The sequence below is a fragment of the Triticum urartu genome, chromosome 2A (genome assembly GCF_056163025.1).
Source record: "Triticum urartu cultivar PI428250 chromosome 2A, HENAU_Tu73, whole genome shotgun sequence".
NCBI classification, from domain to species: domain Eukaryota; kingdom Viridiplantae; phylum Streptophyta; class Magnoliopsida; order Poales; family Poaceae; genus Triticum; species Triticum urartu.
This window is the reverse complement of record NC_141874.1, coordinates 753961261-753972900: the sequence shown is the minus strand read 5'-3', so window position 1 is coordinate 753972900 and position 11640 is coordinate 753961261. Positions and strand designations below refer to the sequence as shown.

The 11640-nt window shown below is 44.9% G+C and overlaps 1 protein-coding gene across 1 annotated transcript; it reads left to right on the top strand.

Annotated features, from left to right (window-relative positions):
- The first annotated feature begins 6990 nt into the window (after positions 1–6990).
- On the top strand, positions 6991–11312 carry LOC147987802 (uncharacterized). The gene is made up of 4 exons (XM_087542508.1): positions 6991–8263; positions 10533–10677; positions 10813–11152; positions 11304–11312. The coding sequence occupies exons 1-4, from the start codon at positions 6991–6993 to the stop codon at positions 11310–11312; spliced, it is 1767 nt and encodes a 588-aa protein (XP_087398634.1).
- The last annotated feature ends 328 nt before the right edge of the window (positions 11313–11640 follow it).

Here is an 11640-nt window from a genome sequence, read left to right as displayed (position 1 = left end):
TGTTTATGTTGATTGTAGATAGATGGCTCGTGCTGTTGTTCCGTTGAATTTTAATGCGTTCCTTGAGAAAGCAAAGTTGAAAGATGATGGTAGCAATTACACGGACTGGGTCCGTAACTTGAGGATTATCCTCATTGCTGCACAGAAGAATTACGTCCTGGAAGCACCGCTGGGTGCCAGGCCTGCTGCAGGAGCAACGCCGGATGTTATGAACGTCTGGCAGAGCAAAGCTGATGACTACTCGATAGTTCAGTGTGCCATGCTTTACGGCTTAGAATCGGGACTTCAACGACGTTTTGAACGTCATGGAGCATATGAGATGTTCGAGGAGTTGAAGTTAATATTTCAAGCAAATGCCCGGATTGAGAGATATGAAATCTCCAATAAGTTCTATAGCTGCAAGATGGAGAAGAACAGTTCTGTCAGTGAGCATATACTCAAAATGTCTTGGTATAATAATCACTTGATTCAGATGGGAGTTAATCTTCCAGATGATTGCGTCATTGACAGAATTCTCCAATCACTGCCACCAAGCTACAAGAGCTTCGTGATGAACTATAATATGCAAGGGATGAACAAGACTATTCCTGAGCTCTTCGCGATGCTGAAAGTTGCGGAGGTAGAAATCAAGAAGGAGCATCAAGTGTTGATGGTTAACAAGACCACTAGTTTCAAGAAAAATGGCAAAGGGAAGAAGAAAGGGAACTTCAAGAAGAACGGCTAGCAAGTTGCTGCTCAGGAGAAGAAACCCAAGTCTGGACCTAAGCCTGAAACTGAGTGCTTCTACTGCAAGCAGACTGGTCACTGGAAGCGGAACTGCCCCAAGCATTTGGCGGATAAGAAGGATGGCAAGGTGAACAAAGGTATATGTGATATACATGTTATTGATGTGTACCTTACTAGAGCTCGCAATAGCACCTGGGTATTTGATACTGGTTCTGTTGCTAATATTTGCAACTCGAAACAGGGACTACGGAATAAGCGAGCACTGGCAAAGGACGAGGTGACGATGCGCGTGGGAAACGGTTCCAAAGTCGATGTGATCGCGGTCGGCACGCTGTCTCTACATCTACCTTCGGGATTAATATTAGACCTAAATAATTGTTATTTGGTGCCAGCGTTGAGCATGAACATTATATCTGGATCTTGTTTGATGCGAGACGGTTATTCATTTAAATCAGAGAATAATGGTTGTTCTATTTATATGAGTAATATCTTTTATGGTCATGCACCTTTGAAGAGTGGTCTATTTTTGATGAATCTCGATAGTAGTGATACACATATTCATAATGTTGAAGCCAAAAGATGCAGAGTTGATAATGAAAGTGCAACTTATTTGTGGCACTGTCGTTTAGTTCATATCGGTGTAAAGCGCATGAAGAAACTCCATACTGATGGACTTTTGGAACCACTTGATTATGAATCACTTGGTACTTGCGAACCGTGCCTCATGGGCAAGATGACTAAAACACCGTTCTCCGGCACTATGGAGAGAGCAACAGATTTATTGGAAATCATACATACCGATGTATGTGGTCCGATGAATATTGAGGCTCGAGGCGGATATCGTTATTTTCTCACCTTCACAGATGACTTAAGCAGATATGGGTATATCTACTTAATGAAACATAAGTCTGAAACATTTGAAAAGTTCAAAGAATTTCAGAGTGAAGTTGAAAATCATCGTAACAAGAAAATAAAGTTTCTACGATCTGATCGTGGAGGAGAATATTTGAGTTACGAGTTTGGTGTACATTTGAAAAATTGTGGAATAGTTTCGCAACTCACGCCACCCGGAACACCACAGCGTAATGGTGTGTCTGAACGTCGTAATCGTAATTTACTAGATATGGTGCGATCTATGATGTCTCTTACCTATCGTTTTGGGGTTATGCTTTAGGTCATACCGACGATCGAATCTCGGGCAAGTAACATACCGATGACAAAAGGAACAACGTATGTTGTTATGCGGTCCGACCGATGAAGATCTTCGTAGAATATGTGGGAGCCAATATGGGCATCCAGGTCCCGCTATTGGTTATTGACCGGAGACGTGTCTCGGTCATGTCTACATTGTTCTCGAACCCGTAGGGTCCACACGCTTAAGGTTACGATGACAGTTATATTATGAGTTTATGCATTTTGATGTACCGAAGGTTGTTCGGAGTCCCGGATGTGATCACGGACATGACGAGGAGTCTCGAAATGGTCGAGACATAAATATTGATATATTGGAAGCCTATATTTGGACATCGGAAGTCTTCCGGGTGAAATCGGGATTTTACCGGAGTACCGGGAGGTTACCGGAACCCCCCTGGGAGCTATATGGGCCATAGTGGGCCTTAGTGGAAAAGAGAAGGGGCTGCCCAAGATGGGCTGCGCGCCCCCCTCCCTCCCCTAGTCCTATTAGGACTAGGAGAGGTGGCCGCCCCCCCCCCACTCTCTTTTCCCCCTTCGCGAATCCTATTCCAACTAGGATTGGGGGGGGGAATCCTACTCCCAGAGGGAGTAGGACTCTCCTGGCGCGCCTCCTATGGCCGGCCAGCCTCCCCCCCCCCCCTCTAGTCCTTTATATACTGAGGCAGAGGCACCCCAGAAACACACAAGTTGATCCACGTGATCTATTCCTTAGCCGTGTGCGGTGCCCCCAGCCACCATATTCCTCGATAATACTGTAGCGGAGTTTAGGCGAAGCCCTGCTGCTGTAGTGCATCAAGATCGTCACCACGCCGTCGTGCTGACGGAACTCTTCCCTGACACTTTGCTGGATCAGAGTCCGGGGATCGTCATCGAGCTGAACGTGTGCTCGAACTCGGAGGTGCCGTAGTTTCGGTGCTTGATCGGTTGGATCGTGAAGACGTACGACTACTTCCTCTACGTTGTGTCATCGCTTCCGCAGTCGGCCTGCGTGGGTACGTAGACAGCACTCTCCCCTCTCGTTGCTATGCATCACATGATCTTGCGTGTGCGTAGGAAATTTTTTGAAATTACTACGAAACCCAACACGAATATAGTCATCCAATATATCGATCTTTACGTCTCGACCATTTCAAGACTCCTCGTCATGTCCCCGATCTCATCCGGGACTCCAAACTCCTTTGGTACATCAAAACACATAAACTCATAATATAACCGTCATCGAACTTTAAGCGTGCGGACCCTACGGGTTCGAGAACTATGTAGACATGACCGAGACACGTCTCCGGTCAATAACCAATAGCGGAATCTAGATGCTCATATTGGCTCCCACATATTCTACAAAGATCTTTATCGGTCAAACCGCATAACAACATACGTTGTTCCCTTTGTCATCGGTATGTTACTTGCCCGAGATTCGATCGTCGGTATCTCAATACCTAGTTCAATCTCGTTACCGGCAAGTCTCTTTACTCGTTTCGTAATACATCATCCCACAACTAACTCATTAGTTGCAATGCTTGCAAGGCTTAAGTGATGTGCATTACCGAGAGGGCCCGGAGATACCTCTCCGACAATCGGAGTGACAAATCCTAATCTTGAAATACGCCAACCCAACAAGTACCTTCGGAGACACCTGTAGAGCACCTTTATAATCACCCAGTTACGTTGTGACGTTTGGTAGCACACAAAGTGTTCCTCCGGTAAACGTGAGTTGCATAATCTCATAGTCATAGAAACATGTATAAGTCATGAAGAAAGCAATAGCAAGAAACTAAACGATCAAGTGATATGCTAACGGAATGGGTCAAGTCAATCACATCATTCTCTAATGATGTGACCCCGTTAATCAAATGACAACTCATGTCTATGGCTAGGAAACTTAACCATCTTTGATTCAATGAGCTAGTCAAGTAGAGGCATACTAGTGACATACTATTTGTCTATGTATTCACACATGTATTATGTTTCCGGTTAATACAATTCTAGCATGAATAATAAACATTTATCATGATATAAGGAAATAAATAATAACTTTATTATTGCCTCTAGGGCATATTTCCTTCATCTCGTGCCTCCTGCCGGTGCCGCCGCCGGTCTACCTCGTCTTTTGTGGTCTTAGGGCCATGGATGTGTGCTGCATCCTGGCCCTTACCGGAGGGAGGGCTCTGTTTTTTCATTCTGTGTCCTGCTCAGAGAGGCGAATCGGCGGCGGCTCTCTGTAGATTGAATAAAGTTCTCCTCGTCTCAGTGATGTTTGCAGCATCGTCGAAGGGCGTGTGGAGGTTTTGCCTCCGGCAGATCTAGCAGGATTCGATCGGAGTTTGTCTTCGGTGGATCCACGTGAATCTTGTGTTCATGTGTCTACAGGTTGGATCCTTCTGATCTATGCTTCTCTTCATCGGCGGCGGATGATGTTCTTATGTGCTGGTCTTATGAGGCCTTAGCACGACGATTTTCCGTCTGTCTACTACAACAAAGTTTGCCCGGCTCTGATGAGGGAGGGGCGAAGCCGGCGGCACGGCTTCGGCTCCCTCCAGTACTAGTAGTCGTCGCTAGGTGGTCTATGGATCTAGATTTATTTTTTACTTCTAGTGTTTTGTGTTCTACCTTGACACTTGAGCTGTTTTTTCTAGTCCCTCCGTCTCATAATGTAAGACGTTTTTTTTAACTATAGTGCAATGTCAAAAAACGTCTTACATTATGGGACGGAGGGAGTACTTCGGTTTTTAGTTAGTTTTTCACACGAAAACGGCTGTTGTTTTTTAGGAGCTAGATGTTTTCAAAATCTATTAATAATTAGATTATTTATTCTATACAAAAATTCTACATGTATTTTATATTAAAAAGTTTACTCTATATTAAAAAAAAAGTTCATCATATATGAACAAAATTTTCAGTATGTACTGAAAATGCTCATCGTAAGATTTATAAATTCATTGTATACTAAAAAATGTTCAATATATACAAAATAATGTTTATAATATATTATAAAAAAAATATTCAGTGTGTATTTAAGAAAGGGCCATCGTATACTAAAAAAGTTTAGTGTGTGTTGGAAAAAAATAGTTCACTGCATATTGGGGAAAAGGTTCACCACATATTGCCAAAGCTATAAGAGAAGAAAATGTGCAAAATTAAAGAAACAACAAAAACATAGAAACCCAAGATATGAAAAGTGAAAAAAAGGAAAAGAACCGAAACAGAACAGCCATTACTAGGCCGGGCCCTCTGGAGGAGTCTTCGGCGAAGCCTCAGCTATATGGCGTCATATAGGATTGGCCCGCTGTAGCGTAACAAAATATAGAGCAGAGGCCCTGCCACACTACGACGGACTGCTTCGCGCCTCTAACCAGCTCCACCTGTCGATCTTCCATGCCCGGCCGGTTCCCGCCTATCCCAAGCGCGCGTTCGGCCTGAACTCCAGACAATTTTTATTTATTTATTTTTGCCTCGCGCGCCGTCAGTCCCGAGTCCCGACTGTTGATTTTCGTCAACGATGAACAATGAATGAACCCTTGTACGGTGCCGTCATGGCTCCCCGTATGCAGCAGCCGACACGTAAGTAGTTCTGTGAGTTGGAGTGCGACGACTACGCAATGCAACGCAGCTTTTTTTTTGCAAGGTTAAGAGGATTTCATTGCTCAACTGTTGGAATATTCGTTCCTAGAATTGCAGAGGAACGCTGCTTCTAGTCCGAGACGTTCTACCTTTGGACTGTGTAACGCTCAGTATGATGATGGTACTGAACCATGGCTTGTTCTGCCTTTTGACTGTGCTGGGACTGCTCTGCTCTGCTCCTGTGGTGAATATTAAGCGGAGAACATATCCTATGCACCAAGAAAATCTGTGCACCCAATGCACCAGTAGGTTTTGGGCCAATAGATGGAAAAGGAATGGCCCAGATTTGGTCACCAATTAGACTATACCATTTTTAGAGAGGCCACACTTCACTTTATAAAAATCAACCCGCACTCCACATCTCTCACATCCATAAGCATGTACATTCAGATTTTTTTTGGCTCAAACACAAAAAGGGTGATATATTTTAAACCGAATGTCTGATTTTGGATCGGTTTTGACTGTGGCATTTGTCTTGACAAGACCTTTGAAACAATATCAATGTTGAATATATTTTGAAAACATATTTTTTGTTGCTTTTTAAACTGTACTCAAACTTGATGTATGGTCAAAAATCTCATTAAACAAAGATGTCAGTCAAAACAGTTCGAAATCAGACATCCGATTCAAAATATATGACCCATTTTTATTTGAACAGAAAATAAATAAGCAAACAGTTTTATTATGGAAGACTGAATGTGAGATATGGATGAAGTGCGGGTTAATTTCTAAACAATAGAAGGACTATTTTGCAAATGTACCAACCATCCATCCCTCCGGCCAGCTCATCTCCATCTATTTTTTATCCAACTAGAACGTAAAGGTGCGCTTTGCCGCGCCCGCCTATATTGACAACATATAATAAATTTTAAAAAAGACGACATATAATAAATTTATCTATAAAAATCTAAACAATAAAAACATCCAAGAAATTTTGAACGGCTTTGATGGCTCTAAATATAGGTGAGACATGGTGATCTCACGACCAACAACCTTTTTCTTTTCTACAACACAGGTGGGCATTATGACGCGGCCTTATCAAATCTTTCTAGAAATAAATAGATACATTTGCCAATTCCATGTCATCTATGGAATTCTCCACAGAGGTGTCGTGTGTTAAACACATTGTTATGAGGCTATTGGGCCGAGTAACTCTTGTATCTCGTTGGAGTAGTTAGGTGTTGTATCTCCTTCTATCTCCTGTTTAAGATCTCCTGTAATATCTCTTGTTGGTTAGATAAGACTCTGTCAACTCTTGTAACACAAGTCATCAATCAATATATAACCCCCGCGGCTCCCCTGTTGGGAGTAGGAACGCTTACCCAAACTTTTACATGGTATACAGAGCAACCTCTTCCGCCACATCTAGATCGATCTCTGCTTGCGCCAAGAACCCTAGCCACCTTCCTTCCACCTGCGCCAAAACCCTAGCCCGCTTTCCCTCCGTCAGCCATGTCATCTTCTTCCTCCGCCGTCAACTCTAGCCTCAACTACAACACCTCCGAGCCACTTACCCGAACCAATTACATCTTATGGCGTGCACAGGCAAGATCGCAGATCATGGGTGCCGGCCTCTTCGGCTACCTAGATCAAACCACTGAAGAACCATCAAAAACCCTTACCACCAAAAACGCCGAAGGGAAGGATCAGGTTGTTGTGAACCCTGCCTACTCCCAATGGCTCATCCAAGACCAACAAATCGTCGCTTACCTTCTCAGAAACCTATCCAAAGAAGTTCTCGTCCAGGTTGCTTCGCTTGAGAGATCACATGCGATCTGGACAGAGCTTGGGAACATGTTTTCGGCCATGTCTCTCTCACGCGCCAACAACATACGAGTCGCCCTCACCAACGCCCAGAAGGGCTCCCAGACGGCGGCCGCATACTTTGGTCACATGCGTGCCCTCTCCGACGAGCTTGCAGCGGCGGGCAAGCCGATCGGTGAGGATGAACTGCTCTCCTTCATCATCGCCGGGTTGGACATGGAATACCAGCCCATTATCTCGGCGCTCGACACAAGGACAGAACCGGTCTCCGTCGATATCCTCTTCTCCATGGTAGCAAACTTCGATCAGCGAGTCGAAATGTTCCATGGAACAAACGCCGGATCCTTCAAGTCATCGGCGAATACTGCATCTCGTGGTCGCCAGGGAAACACCAAAACCTACCAAAACCAGCGGAGTGGTGGAGGTGGTGGTGGATCCCGTGGTGGAGGCGGCCAGTACAGAGGCGGCGGAGGACAGTACGGTGGTGGCGGTGGCTACCACAACAGCGGCGGCAACCAGGGAGGTGGCGGCGGCTACCACCCAAACAACAGTGGTGGCGGCGGCTACCCGGGCGGCGGCGGCTACCACAATGGTGGCGGTGGCGGCTATCCTGGTGGGGGTGGCGGCCACTACCAGGGCAATCCTCGCGGTGGAAACAACAGGCGCCCCTCCGGCAGCAACAATCGGGGGCGCAATTCCCAAGGCTACGAGGGATATGAAGGGAAGTGCCAAATCTGTAAAAGAACAAACCACATAGCTAAAGATTGTGATTTTCGCTATGCTGAGGACAATTCTCAAAGAAAAAAAGTTGCAGCCGCTGCTGACATGTCATATGGTGTAGATACAAATTGGTATATGGATACAGGTGCCACTAATCATATCACTGGAGAGCTGGACAAGCTCACGATGCATGAAAAGTACCGTGGCAATGATCAAATCTACACAACTGCAAATGGTCCAGGTATGGAAATTAGTCATATTGGAAAATCCATCATTGAAACCCCACAACAAATCTTGAACTCAATGACATCTTGCATGTTCCTAATGCTGCTAAGAATCTTCTATCTGTCCATAGAATTGCTCTTGATAATAATGTGTTTCTAGAGTTTCAACATTTCTTCTTTTTGATCAAGGATCAGGTCACGAAGAGGGTTCTTCATAGGGGTATCTGTGTGCAAGGGCTCTATTCGTTGCTTCCCAAGTATTGCAAATTCAATAAACAAGTCTATGGTGCCATCAAGCTTTCTGCTGAAAGGTGGCATAGTCGATTAGGTCATCCGTCTTTTGCTACTGTTCATCAAATTCTTAGTAGGAATAAACTCCCAGTTGTTGGTGAGAGAAATTTAGAAACTGTCTGTGATTCATACCAAAAAGCAAAAAGTCATCAACTACCATATTCTGTCTCTACTAGTGTGTCTACAAAACCCTTGCAACTTATTTTCTCTGATGTTTGGGGGCCAGCACCCACTTCTGTTGGTCGACACTCTTATTATGTGAGCTTTATTGATGACTTTAGCAAATATACTTGGATATATCTTCTTAAAAAGCGTTCAGATGTGTTTCAAGTTTTCCACAATTTTCAAGCCCTCGTTGAACGCAAGTTTGATTGCAAAATTCTTGCCATGCAGTCAAACTAGGGTGGTGAGTATGAAAAATTGAATTCCTTCTTTCAACAAATAGGGATATCTCACCATGTGTCATGCCCTCACGCACACCAACAAAATGGCTCTGCTGAACGCAAGCATAGGCATGTTGTTGAAGTAGGGTTAGCTCTTCTCGCTAATGCCTCTATGCCCCTCAAATTTTGGGATGAAGCTTTTCTTACCGCTGTTCATCTCATTAATATGTGGCCAAGTCAAACTATTTCCAATGAAACACCCACTGAACGCCTTTTGCATGTCACCCCTGATTATCAAACTCTTCGGGTGTTTGGTTGCACCTGTTGGCCCAACCTTCGTCCCTACAATTCTCGCAAACTTAGCTTTCGCTCCAAACAGTGTGTCTTTCTTGGTTATAGTGCTCAACACAAAGGGGTCAAATGTCTTGATGTATCCACTGGACGTGTGTACATCTCTCGTGATGTTGTGTTTGACGAAACCCAGTTTCCTTTTGAAAAACTCCATCCCAATGTCGGTGCTCTTCTCAAGAAGGAAATCCTTCTTCTTCCTTCTCATCTTCTTAGCGATGATTGTGTGGGTGTTACTAATGATGATTCCATATTGACTAATTCCTCTCTGGTTCCATATGAGCTTCATGCTACAGGATTGAACAATGCAGAAAATGGAGTGGAGAATGGTGCAATTCTTTCTGAAAATATTGTGCCGAATGCCCCTGATTTGGATGCAGCAAATCCAGCCGAATCTCCCTCGGGATCGGTGCGGCAGACTGCTGCCGAACCCGCCTCGGGATCGCTGCGCCAGTCTGGGCCCGGATCTGCTTCGGGATCGGTCGCCCGTTCCGCGGCGGACATGTGTGCAACCCGCCAACCACCGCCAGGGGACACCCCGACCGGCCGGGACCCACCATCCGGGCGCTATGCGCAATCCCCGCGCGTCTACGCCAGGCAACAGCCTGCCCCTGCGCCAGGCGGGACCGCAAGCAGGACCGGCGCTCCACCTGCGCATGCGCTGCTGGATTCCCTTGGATCCTCTGTGGCGCGATCTACTTCATCACCTTCTGGATCTGCCACAGATGATCCGACCGTGACAGCGACCGCGACAACCGCCTCGGGATCGCCTCTGTCAGCTGCCGATCTGACCGGCGCGCCTGTCTAGGCGATTCTGCTGCTCCTGGATCTTCTGTGCCGCTGCAGCCACCTCGTACACGACTTCGATCAGGCACCATTACTTCTATTAATTATAAAACTAAATATGGCTTGGCTGTATCTGATATGTCTACAGGAGAACCTCGCACTGTTCATGAAGCCCTTGCTGATCCAAAATGGAAACATGCTATGGATGAGGAGTTTTGTGCCCTTCAGAAAAATCATACATGGCACCTTGTTCCTTTCTCTCCGGGTACCAACCTTATTGATTACAAGTGGGTTTTTCGCATCAAACGGAAATCTGATGGTACCATTGACCGTTATAAAGCATGTCTTGTTGCTAAAGGATTCAAACAGAGGTATGGACTTGATTATGAGGATACTTTCAGTCCCGTTGTTAAAGCAGCAACTATTTGTCTGGTTCTTTCTATTGCTGTTTCTTGTGGCTGGTGCCTTCGTCAATTAGATGTGCAGAACGCGTTCCTTCATGGTGTTCTGGAAGAGGAAGTGTATATGAAACAACCTCCTGGGTTTGAAGATCCCAACAAGCCATTCCATGTCTGCAGACTAGATAAATCACTTTATGGACTGAAACAGGCTCCACGAGCATGGTACTCTCGCTTGAGCTCCAAATTGCAAAGTCTTGGTTTTGTTCCGTCCAAATCTGATACTTCTCTGTTTACCTATCGCCGTTCCAACACCACTATTTTTGTGCTTATCTATGTTGATGATATTATTGTCACCAGTTCCTCCAGTAAAGCAGTTACAGCTCTCTTGCAAGATTTACAGGCAGATTTTGCTCTAAAAGATCTTGGTGACTTGCATTTTTTCCTTGGTATTGAAGTCAAGCGAAACCAGGAAGGTGGTCTTCATCTCTCTCAAGAGAAATATGCCACTGATCTTTTGAGCAAGGCAGGATTGCAGGGCTGTAAACCATCACCAACTCCTCTCTCCAGCTCAGAAAGGTTGTCTCTCACAGAAGGTGTGCCTTTGAATCAAGAGGATGGTACTAAATACAGGAGTCTGGTAGGAGCACTTCAGTACTTGACACTTACGAGGCCTGATATTTCGTTTGCTGTCAATAAGGTGTGTCAGTATCTTCATGCACCTACCTCTACTCATTGGACTGCTGCTAAACGTATACTGAGATATGTGAAGAATACACTAAGCATTGGACTAACGTTTACCAAGTCAACCTCTACACTTGTTAGTGCCTTTTCTGATTCTGACTGGGCAGGTTGCTTAGATGACAGAAGGTCTACAGGTGGTTTTGCAGTATTCTTTGGACCCAACTTAATCTCTTGGTGTGCAAAGAAACAAGCCACTGTGTCAAGATCAAGTACTGAGGCAGAATACAAAGCACTAGCCAATGCTACTGCAGAAATTATATGGGTCAAGTCTTTGCTCAGAGAACTTGGAATATTTCATACACAAATCCCATGTCTCTGGTGTGACAATATTGGAGCTACTTATCTCTCTGTCAACCCTGTTTTTCATGCTAGAACAAAACATATTGAGATTGATTATCATTTTGTTAGAGAGAGAGTTGCTAGCAAAGAATAGCAGATTCGGTT